Source organism: Schistocerca serialis, chromosome 1 (genome assembly GCF_023864345.2).
Source record: "Schistocerca serialis cubense isolate TAMUIC-IGC-003099 chromosome 1, iqSchSeri2.2, whole genome shotgun sequence".
Taxonomy (NCBI): Eukaryota; Metazoa; Arthropoda; class Insecta; order Orthoptera; family Acrididae; genus Schistocerca; species Schistocerca serialis.
Window position 1 is genome coordinate 731299713 of NC_064638.1, and position 21167 is coordinate 731320879.

The 21167-nt window shown below is 40.2% G+C and overlaps 1 protein-coding gene across 1 annotated transcript in view; it reads left to right on the forward strand.

Moving 5' to 3' along the window:
• The window catches only part of LOC126481632 (4-trimethylaminobutyraldehyde dehydrogenase-like), a 160670-nt gene that overhangs the window by 20303 nt on the left and 119200 nt on the right, over window positions 1–21167 (forward strand). The window contains exons 2-3 of the mRNA XM_050105533.1: window positions 4949–5132; window positions 18490–18602. Coding sequence (XP_049961490.1) covers window positions 4949–5132; window positions 18490–18602 — 297 coding nt within the window. The remainder of the gene's footprint in view (window positions 1–4948; window positions 5133–18489; window positions 18603–21167) is intronic.

The following is a 21167-nucleotide window of genomic DNA, read 5'->3' on the forward strand; positions in this document are numbered from 1 at the left end:
AGTCTGTTTAAATTTCATCCTTAATTCTTCTTCGTCCATCTCACTGGAACTAAGTGATGTCAGTTTACTTTCTAAGCGAGATGGCAACACTCTCCTACCCTTCTTGACTGATTTATTAACTTTTGTAACCATAGTTGCTTAATGATATCATGATCACAGAAGTTTGTGGCACAACTTGACTAGAAGAAGGGATCGGTTGGTAGGACATGTTCTGAGGCATAAAGGGATCACCAATTTAGTATTGGAGGGCAGCGTGGAGGGTAAAAATTGTAGAGGGAGACCAAGAGATGAATACACTAAGCAGATTCAGAAGGATGTAGGTTGCAGTAGGTACTGGGAGATGAAGAAGCTTGCACAGGATAGAGTAACATGGAGAGCTGCATCAAACCAGTTTCAGGACTGAAGACCACAACAACAACATCGTGATCACAAATCCCCATCTCTGTACTGACACTTTTGATAAGGTCTAAGGTATTTCCATTGTGTGTATGCTGCTGTACAAGCTGCTGCAGACAGTTCTCAGAAAATGTGTTAAAAAGTGTTTCACAAGACTGTCTGTCTGTACCTCTGCAATGAATCCATAGATGTCCCAGTCTATACTAGGTTAAAGTCACTTCCAATTAGTATTCCATGGTCTGACCATAGACCTTGTTTAAATGATTCTAGAACTGTCACAGCAGATATTGGTAGCCAGTAAAAATATCCAACAATTAACTTGGTTTCTCCTAGACCTGTCACACATGACCAGACAACTTCACTGTCACATTCAACTTCAACCTCAATAGAGACAATATTTTTGTCACCTACCGAAAACTCACTTTCCGACAGTCTTTTTGTTGTGCCTAACTGTAACTCAGCATCTCTGCTACATGGTGAGTAGCAACTATCCTTTTCATAATAATTGTTAATCTGTCTTTCTGATATACATTGCATGACTCATTAAAAATCTCAGTGCTTTCTGCTTCAGGTTTCAGCCAGCTCTCAGTCCCAAGAATAATTTGAGTATGAGAACATTGCAGGAGGGCAGTAAATTCAGGAACTTGGTTAAGAATATTTCAATATTTTACTGATTAAATGTTGACAGTCAAAGTGTCTTTATGCTGAATGTGGTTTGAAATGCCTTTCTGCGTACTGGTTGGAGAGTGTTCATCAGAGGACCACAAGCTACCACCTAGCTTGAAACAATCCCATGTGCAACCCACAACTACTCTGTTACCCCTAGTAGCTGCTTTCTTTGTGTAGTGCCACCCTGACCTATCAAGGGGAGTCCTACAAATCGCCACCAAATAACACATGTAGAAATCTGCAGCCAAGACTATCACAGAATCGATGAAGACTTTGACTGAGACCTCCACTCAGCTCGAAACCAAAGGACCCCAATCAACTCTGGGGACAGTGCTGCAAATTGCAAGCTCTGGTTGAACCTTGTGGGCGAGATCAGCAGGCTTCACCACCCCTGCCAGCCACCCGTATGAACTTAGGATGGCCTTAGAACCCATGTGACAGATGTCGTTGATGCCGATGTGAGACACAACTTGCAGACAACTGCACCCTGCATGCTCAGTAGCTGCAGGCAAGGCCACTTCCACATCTCGGATGAGGCCTCCTGGCAGGCATCCGAGTATGCATTGATACTCGTAACACTGGAGCTCCCCATAACTAACACTCCCCCATCCATATGTGCCTGCCTGGACCTTGCTGAAGGAACGGTCACCTTTTCACTCATAGGGCGAACAGGCAAAGCCAGACGCTGGCTCCCACATTGGCCCTCTGCCTCCAGTTGTGTGAACACATTACCCTGTTGTGTGTGGGCTGCTGTTAACACCACAACACAGGTGGCTTCATTTGGAGTGGTTCATTGACTGAGAAGTGTAGACTGCTACTGAATGGGATCAAATCATGTTCAGTGATGAATTGTGTTTATGCACTATGCTGGATGACTACTGTCAGGAGTGAGGCAGTGACCTGAAGCGCGGTTTCATTCTTCCAATGTTTTGAAGTGGCACAGTTGTCTTACTCATGGTGCGGGAATCATTGGGTATGATTTCATGTCACCGCTGGTAGTGATTGAAGGAAGTCTGAAAGCACAACGGTATGTTCCAGTCATCCTGTGCCCTTGTGTCTCTCATGAAGTAGTATTGTGGTACTATTTGTCAATAGGAAATGCTCTTCCACATGTGGCACATGTCTCTATAAAATTTTGGTATAATGTTGAGGTACTTCTCTGCCCAGCAAGATCCCCATATCTGCCCCAAATAGAAAATTTATGGGGCCAGCTTGAATGTCAACTCCACCCCAGTACCAGTATCCAGGATAACAAGAACCAATTAGAACAGTGTGAGCCAACTTGCCTCAGAAGAGGATGCAATGGCTTTATGACACCCTTCCCAATCAAATCAATGGATGCATACAGGTCAGATGGAGTGCAGTGTCATACTGATAAGTGCAAGTTCTTTATAAATTTGATTCTATTTTGTAATCTTTGAAATAACATTTCAAATGCTTACAACCTCTGAAGTTTCCTTTCATTTCCTCCTTCTCTTCCCCGTGCCACTTTTTTTGTCAGGCAGTGTACTACTGCTACTATCACCACCACCACCAGCATATATTGCTCAGGTACTTTACACATTTTAATGTTGACTCACTAAGAATGTTTGGTTAGATGTAAGAGGAACCCTGAAGACCTTTATCTTGCCAGACAAAATAAATTTGTGTGAGGCTTCTGTCAGGAGACTTTTTGATTATTTCTGGCTGGATCAGAATATGTTGGGAGTAATCAACTGTGTGAAAATCCTGCCAGGAGACTTATGGTATGAGCCCCACATGCATAGTGACTTCCAACATATCTTGACACAGCCTAAGAGCAATAAATATCCAGGGGCTACTGAATATGTCTTATCAGTCAAAACCAAGCAATTGAAGATTTTTCATGAATATTAGAGTACAATTAACTCATTGTTAAAATAACAAGGTAGTCACCAATTTTCATTGTATAAATAGCATTAAATCAGTTGGGTTACAGTGAAAGGCCACAGAAAGTAGCAATTCAGCTATGAGGAGCTTTTCAAAATTTGTGAGGAATAAAACTCACACCAGCTAGATATTTTTCAGTTTTGCTTAAGATCAGAAAAGATAGACAGCATAAAACCTGTTTATGGATTTGATTCATTAGTTAACTGATTAGTTGTGAGACTTTCAGAGGAGAACTATTTTGTAAAAAAGTATGGAACCAAAAGTGAGGAATATTCATAATTCTGTGATCTGGAACTATTGGAAATTAAATTGATAAATTTACTGCTCTTAGAGGTATGGTATTAGTGTGCTTAGGGGCAGATTTCTTACATCAGGTGTATTTAATTTAAAACTAATAATTATACAACCTTCCAGTTTTCATTTTTTCCTGATGCAAAACTTTGTGCCACTATCCTCCAAATACATTATCTCCAGTTAATGACCGTAATTACGCCATTTGCTTCATATATTTTCTGAAGAATTGTACTTCAACATGCTTGTGCTCTGCACACCTTTCTCCCAGTCATGGCTATTTTACAAGATCAGAGCTGCTACTTCTCAGTCAAGTAGCTCCTCAGTTTGCCTCACAAGAGCTGAGTGCACCCCATTTGCCAACAATGCTGGGTAGATCTGGATGGTCACACGTATAAGTGCTAGCCAAGACCGACTGTGCAAACAGGAACCGGTGTTATCATTGTTGCAGGGTCATTAGCAAACATTCTTTTCATTTAATTCTGTTCTTACGTTATCTCTTCCAATACCTTCATTACCATTTATGCCAGCTTCTCACAATAAGTCTCAAATGCGCTTCTGTAGTTCCTATTGAATATGATAGTACTACATCATTTCATTCTGTGACCTGAAAAGTCCCATGATCCATTATAGATAAGGTAACAAATCTGAGAGTGAATCTTAAATGGTTTAATCAAATCTGAGTCTGATTTAAAAGTATGGAAAATAGAATAAACTGGCTTGAGTTCAATTCTGCATAACCTGTAATGTTTTAGTTGCCAGTGTTGGAGTAGAAATTCCTTTTCAGAGAGATTTTAATAGCTTCCATTTGAAGTAGATAGCAAAGGAAACAACTTTTAAATGTATGTGAAATTTTAAAGATAACGCAGTGTGAAATTTTTATCATATACAGAATTTTACCATCAGCCACACCTTGACCCTATACACACTTCTTACTTGTTTGGATTATCAGATCTTGTGTACATCAGTGTATAATGAAATAAGATTTTGGAAATGTGTTATACTGCATTAATAAATTCAACTGATTTCGTCTTCTTCCATTCAGTGTGTTTGAGTAATTAGCTGTACTCACTAACTTGTTAATTTTCATCACATTTCTCTCTTGTATCACAGACCTAACTCTGCAGTCACAACTATCATGAGATTTATTAAAAATTTTAACCAATGTAGAGAGAAAGCTATTCATGGTAGTAATATAAATAATGATGCTAAAAGTGACAGTCAGAGTTGCAACTAAAATGGATGTTTATTTAGTTGGTGGCCAGTGTTTGTCAATCCAAAATATCAGTAAATAAAGTGGGCACATATGTGTATGGTCCCAACTAATGTTTGTTAATGAACATTAATTGGAACCATGCACAATGGACATTTTACTTGGTAAACATTGGTTGATTTGAGAAAGGATGTATCTCAAAACTGGTCACCAACTAAACAAGACATCAATTTTAGTTACGACTATGGCTGTTTCTTTTTGCATCACAATCTAAAATGAGTTGCTGTCCCACTATATCCAGCATGCTGGAGTTATGTAATATAAATTTCGTGTGAATGTATTAAAACTTTACATTTCAGTATAGGGAAAAAGCCAAACTACGTGATAGCTGAAATGACTGACAGGTAATTTTTTGTAGTTTGATGTGGATACCATAAAAGAATAAAAAAAAATATTTTCTTCTCTCAACAGTTCAGCAACACAGAACGGGGAAAGCTGCTAACTGCTGTTGGAAGCAAAATAAGGAGCAATCTAGAAGACATAGCCCATCTTGAAGTTCTCAATAATGGAAAACCAATATGGGAAGCAAGAGTGGACATTGCGTCATGTGCCGATGCATTTGAATATTTTGGAGGCACCATAGCTTCACTTACAGGTAACCAGCAGATGTATTTATCTGTATTATAATGAAAATATGTGTCCTATTCTGTTTTGTAATGAACTCTCTTGCAGAATTGGTATAGAAAGCTTTTACTACAGACAGTGTTCTTTTATAGTGTCTTGAGATCATTGTTTCCTGTTTTTCTGTAAGTTCGTTGTTGAAATTATTACTTTTGTAACCCAAAAAGTAAAACAAACCAATTACAGGAAAAGAAGTGGCTGACTACTTCGTAGTTAAAAAGAAAGATAGTAAGAAACATATCCACTTCATCTTTGTAGTGTTGCATTATACTGATAAAAATTATCATCTCCCCCTACTGTTGGTTGCTTCATGGTATTGAGAAACTGTTCTATAATAGTATATTTATGTGTTACATAATTCCTTTTCTATTTCTTGCGTTATATTGACAGATGAGAAAGTTTTCAGATAAAGTGAAAAGCAATGAATTTTCTGTGGGAAATAAAAATAATGGGAGGCAATGGAAGAAGTGAGTATGGTCACACTGATTTTAGTCTACAGTTCACAAGTTACTGAAAGGCAAAGAAAGGGACAGAATCTCCTATTATAAATGAGCTATCAGTAAATGCTGGTAATAAAAAAAATGTTGAAAGACCATTGCTTCAAAATATTTTACACATGCATGGAGAAGGAAGATTTGATGTACCTGCTGAAGAAAATTATTAATCACTCCAAATCCTGAACACTGAATTGGCAGAGACGTAAGGGCTCAGAGCACCATCATAATCTTCTTCTTATGCTTCAAAGACAGAAGTAAGAAATTTCTGAAAAGTGTATTGTTCAAGAGTGATGGGTACTTATTCTCATTATGATGACCAACAGAATGATTAAAGGCAGAGCTCTGTTATCAGATTTCAATGTGAGCTATGTGTGGATGTCAGTGATTTTTCTGTCTGATTCTGTTTAGATATGAGTATACAGGCTGATGTAAGTAAGATCTTTGAACTACACTTGTGTCTTACTGAAGAACAGTCTTGAAGAAATATGTAAAATAAGGAAAACGCAACCAGTTACCTGTAGAGGACAAGAGCATAGTTCACAGAAACATGTAATAGAATACTTTTAACACCAGCCTTCAAGTTCTTGCTTCCTGGAGACAGAGGTGGCTATGCATACATATTACTAAATTAAAGTCCTCACCGCATTTTTCTGTCTGTATGTAAATGTTAATCTCAGTGACTACTTTGAGGATTTTGATATGTTCTTCACTAATAAACTGACTGGTTTACAAGGAAGGTTTGTATATATAATTGATTACTGCAATGTCAGACAAGTTGTTTGCTTTTAGATGCATAGTGCTACCTGTGCAAAGCCGGAACAGGTCACTAGTGGAGACAAAGTTATATAGAAATCACCTTCATGACCCGTTTGTTATCATAAACTGAATGTGGCACCTGATTTTATATTTTGTAGTCAGTTAGGGATGTGTTTTCTTTTTTACCCTGCTGTTTTCACTTACGTGTGTAGTTACATCATCCTCACTATGCCCCACAATGATGAGACATTTCTTCTTACAAAGTTTCCATGGTGAATTTGTCATCTAGCTCTGTCATCTTCCTTTGTTGTAGTTACAGTAGATACAAATGTTTTATTTTATTTTCCACAAAAGAAAATATTTTCTATTACAGTCCAAAAAGCCATAACTGGTTAGTGAATAATTAAAATATGTGATGGCAATTAAGAAAGTCTTTTTTTCCAGAATGAGATTTTCACTCTGCAGCGGAGTGTGTGCTGATATGAAACTTCCTGGCAGATTAAAACTGTGTGCCGGACTGAGACTCGAACTCAGGACCTTTGCCTTTCGCGGGCAAGTGCTCTACCAACTGAGCTACCCACGCACGACTCACGCCCTGTCCTCACAGTTTTACTTCTGCCAGTACCTCATCTCCTACCTTCCAAACTTTATAGAAGCTCTCCTGCGAACCTTGCAGCACTAGCACTCCTGAAAGAAAGGATATTGCGGAGACATGGCTTAGCCATAGCCTGGGGGATGTTTCCAGAATGAGATTTTCACTCTGCAGCGGAGTGTGCGCTGCTATGAAGAGCATTTGCCTGCGAAATGCAAAGGTCCTGAGTTCGTGTCTCGGTCCGGCATACAGTTCTAATCTGCCAGGAAGTTTCAAGTCTTTTTTTTTATTTTCTCATGCTCTGCCAAGAATCAATGGAGAATGCAATGAAACTGTTTTTGGATTATATTGGATATAGTTTTCATTCTGCAGACCAATACTGAGGAAATCCTCAAGGATGGGGAATATATCAGAAAAATAAAAACACAGTTTCTATAAGAACTAATACACTAATTTTCCTTCCACAGATTCTAAGTTAAATGTCTTGAAGGATGTGGAGATGTGGAATAACTAAAAAAATCTTAAATGTATTTTCAGTTGTATGATATTAATACAAAATTTACTGCAGTATTAAGTGTTTACTTTATTAAATGCATAACATAGTTCTTGGCTTATTGTATTTGACCATTGTTGAAAGAAAACAGTTTACATTATTTACTTGCACTGACTGCATTAATGTGCTGAAGAAGTGCAGAGGTTAGATATCACATAAAAACAGTATCAGCTGGTTCTTAAAGCTTCAATTAAACTGTACTTTATTAGTCACTACATGTTTTATGGTTATCAGCAAGTTTTTGAAAATGTCTGTTGCTGAGTAATGCACAGCTCTCTAGACCAAATAAGGTGATTTTGAGTCTTTACCTAGACTGTTCTTATTCCAGGAATTGATGCCATGAACAGTGTTATTGGTTTGAATGAGATAAATATTATTTAAGAGAGTTTTCATTAATGTGGGACTTCTCCACTAGAGCTCTGCACCTGCACAGCAAAGCCAAGTGAGTGGCACTCATTCCCAGTTACTCATTATCTGTACAGCTCAGTCTCACTTGCCTTCACATGGGCAAACACTCACTGATTAGGAGCTAACAGCTGCCTTATTCCTTCTTCTTGGCTTAGGAAACATGGCAGTTAGCTGAGTCACAATGCAGTGCGAAACATTGGGGCAAGTAAAGAAAGTGCATCTGTCCTGAATAATCTGCCACTTCACAGTCCGTGTGGAAGTGAGTGAGATCCTTACAGACATATAAGCCATGCCTGTCTGTGTGTCATTAGCTGAGGTAGTTTCAGTTGTCCTGCTAAGTGATGCAAAGTTCATTCATCTCTCTCATAAACCCTCTGACCAGCCATGCTCCTGCAGTGCTCTAATTTCCCCAGTATCTTTTCTTGTATGGATGTTCATCCAGTAAGTTATGAAGGACAGCTTCTATGAAGCTGAAAAAGTAGTGGAAAGGTACTGACAGGAACGAAGTGGTGATGATGTGCTGTGACTTGTGCCAGGATAGCTAAGGCATTAACAGCATTGTTTGCAAAGAGCAAGGTTCAGGCTTCAAGTCTTGGCTCCACAAACAATTTTAATTTGCCAAGAAGTTTCAAAACAGTATACACTGCACTGTAGAGTAGTTGGTATAGACCCCTAATTCTTTGAACAGGTTTCTACAGGATGTTTACATTAGATTAGATTTACTTTCATTCCAATTGATCCGTAGTGAGGAGGTAGGATGTAGAACATGTCAGAAAAACAATAATACATGACAAATATTTACAACTGAAACAAATAAGCTAATGTACCTTCCACAGGTCCCAAGTGGAATGATCGTCATTTTTTTAACGAACACTATATGAAAGAATCATTTTACAAACACTACTGGACTGAATTTAAAATAAAAATAGTTTTTTTTTATTTATAAGGTAATAAACGTGTAATAGAACTACTATAATTCTTATTTACAATGAACACATTACTGCACTGAAATGATGTGGAAGTTAGATTGTGCTTACACACACACACACACACACACACACACACAGAGAGAGAGAGAGAGAGAGAGAGAGAGAGAGAGAGAGAGAGAGAGAGAGAGAGAGAAAAGAATCGGTTGGTTCTACTGAGAAATTCATCAATGGAGTAGAAGGAGTTGGCCACCAATAAATCCTTTAGGCTTCTCTTAAACTGAATTTCATTGGTTGTTAAGCTTTTTATGGCTGCTGGCAAGTTATTGAAAATGTGTATTCCTGAATAATGCACACCTTTTTGTACAACAGTAAGTGACTTTAAATCCTTTTGAAGATTATTCTTATTTCTAGTATTGATTCCATGAATTGAGCTGTTGGTTTGAAAAAGTGATATATACAGACGCAAGCAGACATATTTAAAGACCTTAAATATGTCTGCTTGTGTCTGTATGTGTGGATGGATATGTGTGTGTGTGCGAGTGTATACCTGTCCTTTTTTCCCCCTAAGGTAAGTCTTTCCGCTCCCGAGATTGGAATGACCCCTTACCCTCTCCCTTAAAACCCACATCCTTTCATCTTTCCCTCTTCTTCCCTCTTTCCTGATGAGGCAACAGTTTGTTGCGAAAGCTTGAATTTTGTGTGTATGTTTGTGTTTGTTTGTGTGTCTATCGACCTGCCAGCGCTTTCGTTCGGTAAGTCACCTCATCTTTGTTTTTATATATAATTTTTCCCACGTGGAATGTTTCCCTCTATTATATATAGGGAAAGTATATATATAATAGAGGGAAACATTCCACGTAGGAAAAATATATCTAAAAACAAAGATGATGTGACTTACCAAATGAAAGTGCTGGCAGGTCGACCTTTGTATATATATATATATATATATATATATATATATATATATATATATATATATATATATAAAAAAACACAGATGATGTGACTTACCGAACGAAAGTGCTGGCAAGTCGATAGACACACAAGCATACACACAAAATTCAAGCTTTCGCAACAAACTGTTGCCTCATCAGGAAAGAAGAGGGAAGGAGAGGGAAAGATGAAAGGGTGTGGGTTTTAAGGGAGAGGGTAAGGAGTCATTCCAATCCCGGGAGCGGAAAGACTTACCTTAGGGGGGAAAAAGGGACAGGTATACACTCGCTCGCGCGCGCGCGCGCGCGCGCGCGCGCACACACACACACACACACACACACACACACACACATATCCATCCGCACATACACAGACACAAGCAGACATTTGTAAAGGCAAAGAGTTTGGGCAGAGATGTCAGTCGGGCAGAAGTAAAGAGGCAAAGATGTTGTTGAAAGACAGGTGAGGTATGAGCGGCGGCAAATTGAAATTAGCGGAGATTGAGGCCTGGCGGATAACGAGAAGAGAGGATATACTGAAGGGCAAGTTCCCATCTCCGGAGTTCTGACAGGTTGGTGTTAGTGGGAAGTATCCAGATAACCCTGACGGTGTAACACTGTGCCAAGATGTGCTGGCCGTGCACCAAGGCATGTTTAGCCACAGGGTGATCCTCATTACCAACAAACACTGTCTGCCTGTGTCCAATCAGGCGAATGGACAGTTTGTTGCTGGTCATTCCCACATAGAAAGCTTCACAGTGTAGCAGGTCAGTTGGTAAATCACGTAGGTGCTTTCACACGTGGCTCTGTCTTTGATCTTGTACATCTTCCGGGTTACAGGACTGGAGTAGGTGGTGGTGGGAGGGTGCATGGGACGGGTTTTACATCGGTGGCGGTTACAAGGGTAGGAGCCAGAGGGTAGGGAAGGTGGTTTGGGGATTTCATAGGGATGAACTAAGAGGTTACGCAGGTTAGATGGACGGCGGAAAGACACTCTTGATGGAGTGGGGAGCATTTCATGAAGGATGGATCTCATTTCAGGGCAGGATTTGAGGAAGTCGTATCCCTGCTGGAGAGCCACATTCAGAGTCTGATCCAGTCCTGGAAAGTATCCTGTCACAAGTGGGGCACTTTTGGGGTTCTTCTGTGCGAGGTTCTGGGTTTGAGGAGATGAGGAAGTGGCTCTGATTATTTGCTTCTGTACCAGGTCGGGAGGGTAGTTGCGGGATGCGAAAGCTGTTTTCAGTTTGTTGGTGTAATGGTTCAGGGATTCCGGACTGGAGCAGATTCGTTTGCCACGAAGACCTAGGCTGTAGGGAAGGGACCGTTTGATGTGGAATGGATGGCAGCTGTCATAATGGAGGTACTGATGCTTGTTGGTGGGTTTGATGTGGACGGACGTGTGAAGCTGGCCATTGGACAGGTGGAGGTCAACGTCAAGGAAAGTGGCGTGGGATTTGGAGTAGGACCAGGTGAATCTGATGGAACCAAAGGAGTTGAGGTTGGAGAGGAAATTCTGGAGTTGTTCTTCACTGTGAGTCCAGATCATGAAGATGTCATCAATAAATCTGTACCAAACTTTGGGTTGGCAGGCCTGGGTCACCAAGAAGGCTTCCTCTAAGCGACCCATAAATAGGTTGGCATACGAGGGGGCCATCCTGGTACCCATGGCTGTTCCCTTTAATTGTTGGTATGTCTGGCCTTCAAAAGTGAAGAAGTTGTGGGTCAGGATGAAGCTGGCTAAGGTAATGAGGAAAGAGGTTTTAGGTAGGGTGGCAGGTGATCGGCGTGAAAGGAAATGCTCCATTGCAGCGAGGCCCTGGACGTGCGGAATATTTGTGTATAAGGAAGTGGCATCGATGCTTACGAGGATGGTTTCTGGGGGTAACAGATTGGGTAAGGATTCCAGGCGTTCGAGAAAGTGGTTTGTGTCTTTGATGAAGGATGGGAGACTGCACGTAATGGGTTGAAGGTGTTGATCTACATAGGCAGAGATACGTTCTGTGGGGGCTTGGTAACCAGCTACAATGGGGCAGCCCGGATGATTGGGTTTGTGAATTTTAGGAAAAGGTAGGGGTGCGGGGTGTCGGTGGGGTCAGGAGGTTGATTGAGTCAGGTGAAAGGTTTTGCAGGGGGCCTAAGGTTCTGAGGATTCCTTGAAGCTCCGCCTGGACATCGGGAATGGGATTACCTTGGCAAACTTTGTATGTGGTGTTGTCTGAAAGCTGACGCAGTCCCTCAGCCACATATTCCCGATGATGAAGTACCACGGTCGTCGAACCCTTGTCCACCGGAAGAATGACGATGGATCGGTCAGCCTTCAGATCACGGATAGCCTGGGCTTCAGCAGTGATGATGTTGGGAGTAGGATTAAGGTTTTTCAAGAAATATTGAGAGGCAAGGCTGGAAGTGAGAAATTCCTGGAAGGTTTGGAGAGGGTGATTTTGAGGAAGAGGAGCTGGGTTCTGCTGTGATGGAGGACGAAACTGTTCCAGGCAGGGTTCAATTTGGATAGTGTCCTGGGGAGTTGGATCATTGGGAGTAGGATTAGGATCATTTTTCTTCGTGGCAAAGTGATATTTCCAGCAGAGTACGAGAGTAGGACAGTAAATCTTTGACGAGGGCTGTTTGGTTGAATCTGGGAGTGGGGCTGAAGGTGAGGCCTTTGGATAGAACAGAGGTTTCGGATAGGGAGAGAGGTTTGGAGGAAAGGTTAACTACTGAATTAGGGTGTTGTGGTTCCAGATTGTGTTGATTGGAATTTTGAGGTTTTGGAGGGAGTGGAGCTGGAAGTGGGAGATTGAGTAGATGGGAGAGACTGGGTTTGTGTGCAATGAGAGGAGGTTGAGGTTTGCTGGAAAGGTTGTGAAGGGTGAGTGAGTTGCCTTTCCGGAGGTGGGAAACCAGGAGATTGGATAGTTTTTTGAGGTGAAGGGTGGCATGCTGTTCTAATTTGCGGTTGGCCTGTAGGAGGATGCTCTGAATAGCCGGTGTGGATGTGGGAGAGGAAAGATTGAGGACTTTTATTAAGGATAGGAGTTGACGGGTGTGTTCATTGGCTGAGTTGATGTGTAGGTGAAGGATTAGGTGGGTGAGGGCAATGGATTGTTCAGTTTGGAACTGGTATAGGGACTGATGGAAAGAAGGGTTGCAGCCAGAGATGGGAACTTTAAGTGTGAGGCCTTTGGGGGTAATGCCAAATGTCAGACAAGCCTGAGAAAATAAAATATGCGAGCGTAATCTGGCTAGGGTGAAGGCATGTTTGTGGAGGGAATGTAAATAAAACTTAATGGGGTTGTTGTTGGGGTGTTGTGAGGGTGACATGGTATTAGAAGGTGGATAGTTTAACATGAGGTTGAAATGAAAATGAAAGATAAAAATATATGGGGAGAGATAAAGGTGAACTAGAAAGCAACTGGAGATCTGGTATGAAAAAAGTCGAAAAAGTGTTGGTTAAGTTGATCCTGTGGTGAACTGTTGCCTCATCAGGAAAGAGGGAAGGAGAGGGAAAGACGAAAGGAAGTGGGTTTTAAGGGAGAGGGTAAGGAGTCATTCCAATCCCGGGAGCGGAAAGACTACACTTCCAAACTGATGCACAAATTACTTGAAGGAATGGTAGGGAAAGGGCATTTTTACAGCTCTACTAGCCTTACAGAGCAGATTCTGCAAAGCAAACTTTCTGTATAGGAACCCTGCAAGCTAACACACAGAATAATCTGCCATAAATAGCAGTCCGAATATTTTAAAAAACGGGAGGCAGTGTACTGCTACACAAAGGAAGGAGTATGTTGTGAAGTGGAGAGATAAGCAGGAGGTCCTCACAGTGTCTCGTGAATATAGAGAACTGGCAATACGCTGGCCAAGAGAAATTAAATTGAAGCTGAGGCGTACGAAAGATCAGATGTTGGCCAGTTAAGATCAGATGTTGGCCAGTTATACTCAAACTCACAAAAATCTTGTAATGAGAAACAGGAATATATATTTCCATAAGTGACTCAATAATTTCCCAATGTATTTCTTTGAAACAATCAATTTTTGAAAATATAATGTAACAGGTTAGATAAAATGTTTACTCACTATGGGGCAGCAAAACACACACACTTGAAGATTAAGGAAATTAGCAAGCTTTTGGAGCCAGTGGCTCCTTCTTCTGGCAGAAGGGTTGAAGGGGAAGGAAGAGGGATGAACAAAAAGGACTGGTAAGGTTTAGAAAATGTGGAGTGTTTGGAAAAGTAAGAACCTTGGATCATGGGAGACTTACCAGACAGGATGATAAGGAAAGACTGATTGCTGGTGACTGCCCTGGACTGGACGAGATTTGAAAACCTGAGAGCTTAGGGGGAGAAGGTACGGTAATAAGCATGAAAGAGATTACTATCAAAACATCATAAAAAGTTGATAAGATTCCAAAGCTAAGTGTATTGATTGTGCTTAAGGGGTATGTGTGTGTGTGGGGGGGGGGGGGGGGGGGGGAATAGACAGACCAATAAATAAAAGGCAGTGAAGAAAGGAATAATTACTGAGAAGAAAAGCTGAGACTGATGAAATTAACATAATTAAGGCCAGTTGGGAATTGAGAACCAAGGACATGTTGTTACATCAGTTCCCACCTCAGGTGTTGTGACAAGCTAGTGTCTGGGGGAAGAATTCAGATGACACGTCTCGAAACAGACAACAAGGTCATGACTGTTATGTTGTAGATCATGTTTTGGAACAGGATATTGTTTGTTGCCAGTGTACACCCTCTGTCTATGTCCTTTCATCCTGACTGATAACTTGGTGGTATTCATACCAAAGTAAGAGGCCAAAAGTTGTTTCCATAACATCCGATACATGACATGTATTTTCTTATTCTGTGCATAAGTCTGTCCTGACCTGGGTTTCTGGGTAACTGTTCCAAATTGTCCCCAATTCCTGAACTTCACCAGTCCTTTTTCATCATCCCTCTTTCTTCCCCTTCAACCTCTATATGTGTTTGTTCTGCTGCAACTTTGTGAATAGATTTTTTTTTATTTATCATATTATATTTTATTTTCAATGTATTTCTTTTTATGAGATAACAAAATGAAACTGCATGATTTCTATTTGCAAACAGTTTGAAGATTGCTACCTGACCCACTGCGCAGTGTCCAAAGTTACGTTACGTGTATTAATTTGCCAGAGTACTTGCCAATGTCCACGAACAACAATAAACAAAGGAAATGCTACACCCTTTCCAGCAAAAATATGAAAATTAGAAGAGACTCTAATTTTGGTAGTCCTTTATATCCTTGTTTTCCAGCATCCTGCCACACATGTTGCTTTTGGGAATTCGATGATATCTGGTGCTCGAATTGCAGATCAACTCGAGATTCTGTATTTGTGGCATCCATGTCTCCTGTGCATTTTTTTTTTTTCAACAATTTTTGAACACTCTCATTTTGCAGTGTTACAAAGTAATGTAAACTAAATAAGTTGATTTAATTTTGTGAAAATGATGCTTAAATTTCCCAATAAATTGACAAACATTGAAAATCTTTGATCAAATAACAATATGGATGTTAGTATAATAGAGGGAAACATTCCACGTGGGAAAAATATATCTAAAAACACAGATGATGTGACTTACCGAACGAAAGTGCTGGCAGGTCGATAGACACACAAACAAACACAAACATACACATGAAATTCAAACTTTCGCAACAAACTGTTGCCTCATCAGGAAAGAGGGAAGGAGAGGAAAAGACGAAAGGATGTGGGTTTTAAGGGAGAGGGTAAAGAGTCATTCCAATCCCGGGAGCGGACACACAACGTCTGCTTGTGTCTGTGTATGTGCGGATGGATATGTGTGTGTGTGTGCGCGAGTGTATACCCCTTTTTTCCCCCCTAAGGTAAGTCTTTCCGCTCCCGGGATTGGAATGACCCCTTACCCTCTCCCTTAAAACCCACATCCTTTCGTCTTTCCCTCTCCTTCTCTCTTTCCTGATGAGGCAACAGTTTGTTGCGAAAGCTTGAATTTCATGTGTATGTTTGAGTTCGTTTGTGTGTCTATCGACCTGCCAGCACTTCCGTTCAATATGGATATTAGGATAGATTATTACTCACCATATAGAGGAGACATTTCACAAGTGACAGGCACATTTGAAAGTATCGGGTTTACCTTTTGAAAAATGTTCTTCATCAGAAACAGGAAAAAAAGACAATGTAAGATGATGATTACAAATGAAAACAGGAGTTATTTAGTAACAATACAGCTTCAGAATTTTCCTTATGGCTCATGCTGCCTGCTTTTGATTTCACCAACCACACATGTCATTCACCAGGTATATGAGTTGATTTTCTGTAGAGCTCACATTACAGAGATGGTTGGATCTTATTATAACTAGTTAAAGAGGTCTATATGAAAAAATTGGGTAGTACTGTCGGTAGGTAAGGCTTCATACATTATCAGAAAGTGTGCTTATATCTATGAGAATTATGTTAACAGCTCTTACTTAAGCTATTCTGTATTTGTTATTATCAGAATGTTAGTATCATCTACAAAGAAAAAGAACTCGATCTGATAATGTTATTGATGAATGGCAATCAATACACAAATGGAACACACAAGTTGCATCCAGTTGAGAGACTTACACCAGACCATTGATCCACACACAATTATTATTATTAATGCATAAATTAACTAGCAAGGACCCTAAGATGGAAACTGGTGGGACACTATATGTAACTAGCTCCCAGTCAGATGAGGCTTGATAAATAAATACAGAAATCTTTCCTGTTGGTGCCCTTTATTTTTTGTTAACAATATAAGGAAAAGATATATTGCTATATTGCTATTCACTGTAAAGATGACATGTTGAGTTGCAAACAGGCACAACAAAAAGACACTTACACATTAGCTTTTGGCCAAAGCATTACTCAGAAGAGGACACACACACACACACACACACACACACACACACACACACATGTACATTTATTTGCTCAGACAAGCACTACTCATGCACACATGAACACCATCTCAGGCAGCTCGGACCGGAGATGGCAGTCGTGTGTGTGTGTGTGTGTGTGTGTGTGTGTGTGTGTGCGTGTGTGTGTGTGTGTCTGTGTGTGTGTCCTATTCTGAAAAAGGCTTTGGCTGACAGCTAATGTGTACATGTCTTTTTGTCGTGCCTGTCTGCAGCTCAACATGTCTTCTTTACAGTGAGTAGCAATCTATCTTTTTTTATACTGTTGACATTCCAATCTGGAGTTTCCTTTGTTTCTTGTTAGAGAGATATAAATTGAGCTGTTTCGCAGAATTCTCTTTGATGCTACAGTAGTCAAACTAGCTTAAAAGGATTTGTGATTTACACAGTCATATGCCTTTGACAGAACACAGAATATTTTATAAATACTGTCAAAAGAATGAAGTATGTTCTCTCCGTGTGTAAATAGCCATTCTCAGTACTGGGTTCTGGAACTCATTAGAATTCCAAACTGTTATGTTGATGTGTGTTATTGGAAGCTTAAAATTTTGGAGAATGCTGGCAACAGTGAAACTGGACAGGAGCTTGTTGGTATTTCTTTATCCTGTTTTTTATTTTATAGAGAGACTTCATATTGTTACATTCAGGCAGTTGAGAAATGTTCTCTTGTTTAATGATCTTCCTCTCTTTTCCCTTTGCTTTTTCCCATTACCTACAGGGTCAGAACTGTTATCAATATTGGTTTTAGTAGTGTTAGTGGCATTTGGTAGTTGGTTGCCCTTCCTGATACAACCACCCTCTCCCAAGGAAGGAATCTGTGTATCCCGTCCGTTTGCGTGTGATATAGATTTCATGTTCAAGTGTGGTAATGTTTCTAAGTGTTGCATTTTGGATATCTGAGGCACAATGTAGGTACCAGCCTCCTACTTACCTAGTTGAATGTGGAAAAGTGCCTAAAAACCAAAAACCATTTGGCCATCTCCCCAGCCCCCATCACTGATCTACGAGGCAGATTTGCTCTGGGGCCAGCTCACTTCCCCAAGTCTCAGAAGCATGCACTTCAGAACTCTCAGCTGTTCAGGTGGGTCTTTCTTGATAATTGACTATTGGCACAAATAACTTAAAATGGTACTTAATTCAGAAAAACTATCTTTAATTAACATTGGTATTATTTTATGACAACCACTAGATTCTTTTAAGTCTAAGTATTTTATTATAGACATCTTTTCTTCTGGTGCAATAATCTGTCATATAAACACATTATACCACTCATCCGTATTTCGGCATATCTTGTCACTGCTGTGATTTTTTTCCCATTTTCAACACTATTTGTGTTACTTTGTTGAACTACTGCTTTCTTGCCACTCATAATACCTCACAACCATCAGTTTGTTTTTGTGAGGAATGAATTAGACCCATAATTGCCAATGTGACACCAATGTAGAAATCACTTGATTTGACTTGGGCAACTGTATAAAATCCTGGTAATTGTGGGATTCTGATATTCAGGCAATCTACACATGAATGTGTGTAGCTTCTACCTAATGTAGCACTTGACTTCTAGATAGTTTGTCTATAGTGGCAAGGTAATGTGTATAGTGATATCCCTTGACATCCTGTTAAAAAATCAACGGGTGATACATTTACATCAGATATGTATTGTGTGTTCGTCCATGATGGATATTATCTTATAAGCAACTTTTTTTTTTTTTTTAAGGACAGCATGTACCACTACAAGGTGACAATTTTGCAATGGTTTGCCGTGAGCCTCTTGGAGTTGTTGTGGGCATTGGAGCCTGGAACTTCCCATTACAGACATGTTCCTGGAAGGTAAGTGATTTTAATAATTGAAAAATGTTCTGCTTAAGGCAACTTTGTAACAGCACCACATAATACGTACCTACATACACAAGTTGCAGCACACATTCTTGCATTAGGCATTAGTTATACAATTCTCACAAATAGGTACCTCCTTAATAAATTATAGCTTTTGTTATTGCAGGAGGAATTCAATCAGACCATGGAGGTTTTTTTTTTTTAAAGACATTAAATTGTTTGAATTATTTCTGCTTATGTGTATGGATATACAGGGTGTTACAAAAAGGTACGGCCAAACTTTCAGGAAACATTCCTCACACACAAAGAAAGAAAATATGTTATGTGGACATGTGTCCGGAAACGATTACTTTCCATGTTAGAGCTCATTTTATTACTTCTCTTCAAATCACATTAATCATGGAATCGAAGCACACAGCAACAGAACATACCAGCGTGACTTCAAACACTTTGTTACAGGGAATGTTCAAAATGTCCTCTGTTAGCTAGGATACATGTATCCACCCTCCGTCGCATGGAATCCCTTATGCGCTGATGCAGCCCTGGAGAATGGCATATTTTATCACAGCCGTCCACAATACGAGCACGAAGAGTCTCTACATTTGGTACCGGGTTTGCCTAGACAAGAGCTTTCAAATGCCCCCATAAATGAAGGTCAAGAGGGTTGAGGTCAGGAGAGCGCGGAGGCCATGGAATTGGTCCGGCTCTACCAATCCATCGGTCACCGAATCTGTTGTTGAGAAGCGTACGAACACTTCGACTGAAGTGTGCAGGAGCTCCATCGTGCATGAACCACATGTTGTGTCATACTTATAAAGGCACATGTTCTAGCAGCACAGGTAGAGTATCCCGTATGAAATCATGATAACGTGCTCCATTGAGCGTAGGTGGACGAAACTAAAATGACCTCTAACATGGAAATTAAGCGTTTCCAGACACATGTCCATATAACATCTTTTCTTTATTTGTGTGTGAGGAATGTTTCTTGAAAGTTTGGCCGTACCTTTTTGTAACACCCTGTATAAGCTTATTATTTTTATAGTTATCCAGTAACCTTGTTAGTAGTCTATACTGATCTATTCTGCCTTCTACATCGTAAGGAAGCAGTGTTTTTATGATTATGATAGCTGACTGTCCCCAGCTTCTGGTAATGTGTCATCATTCTTTGGTGTGGATAGGAATCTTGGTGATTATACCTTCTTGTTGACTGTTTCACACAGTATTCCTCAGCTGGCCAAATTACAGAATTTTTAAAAATTCTTTTTGTATGATTAATTTTTTAAGTTTCTTTACCCATACAGCCCTTGTGGTCTTTCTTCTTGGAGCATATTTTCAAAATCTTATTGTTTCGTCCAACAATTTCAGCAGCATCTAACCATATACAAGGGATCCTTCTAGAAAGGTATTCTATGATAGGTGTCAATACTTCCATTGCTTTATATGTGGCCTCTGCCAGTTCTTGTCCTTTTAAACCTACATCACCCATCAATGGCATTGCCAGGCAACAAAACACTCATGTTACCTTTTTTCAAGTTGGCCTTCTTGATGCTATATTTGACCCTTAAGCATATTTTTTTCTGTGATGTCTTACATTTTCCTTTCATGATGTCATCTTAGTTATGATGGGCACAGAAGTCATTTCTATCAAAAAGGCTAGGAGAGAATTTTTGCTTAAAAGGGCAGACAAGCAGTTGTTAGCATTCCACTTAGACAATGAATGGCCATCATTTAGTTCCTATGTGATGGATGTAGAGGAATTATGGGCAAAGTTTAAACTACATTGTTTGAGACTTTCCTGATGTAACGACTGCTTCTGTGGTTCGTGGGCATCACACTGGATAATGTTGTGAGTCCTGCACAATATTTCAGTGAAACAGCTGCTTCCCATCTTCAGGTTCTTACTCATGTATTGTTGTTGTGGCTCACCAGTATATGTGCTGACTTGTTAAAAAAGTACGGGCACCAAGGGGTGGGGGGTTATGACTTCCTTGTATACAAATCTGTTAAAGACAGTGTGGGTCTAAGAGGACCAGTACATAAAATCCCTTCCTGTTTGGGAAACCATATATTGGCCAGACATGTCATACTGTTAAAGATAAATGCAATGAACATAGACACCACACCAGATTAGGTCAGCCTGCAAATCTGCTATTGCTGAATACTGTCTTGATATGAGACGTACCACAATCTATGGAGAGACAATGATCCTATCATTCACCTCCACATACTGGGACTCAATCATTAAGGAAGCTAATGAGATGTTAACTTAGCAAAGCATGGGGACCAGCATAGGTGGTACTAAGGCATCTTCAGCCACAGATGAATGAATCCAGTGAGGCAACACAAACAAGGAATTGAAGCCAGGTCTCTTAACCTAGATATCAAAATCTGGGTCCGCGACTTGCAGCTGCACTCTTACCATGTCATGCATGCAAAGACTGCAGCCCATTTCTCTGACAGGGATCCCTTCATGCCAATGTCCTTTATGATTTGTCTACAATGACATTTTAGCCCCACCCCTCAGCACCTGCACTTTTATGGTGAGCGAGCACATATATC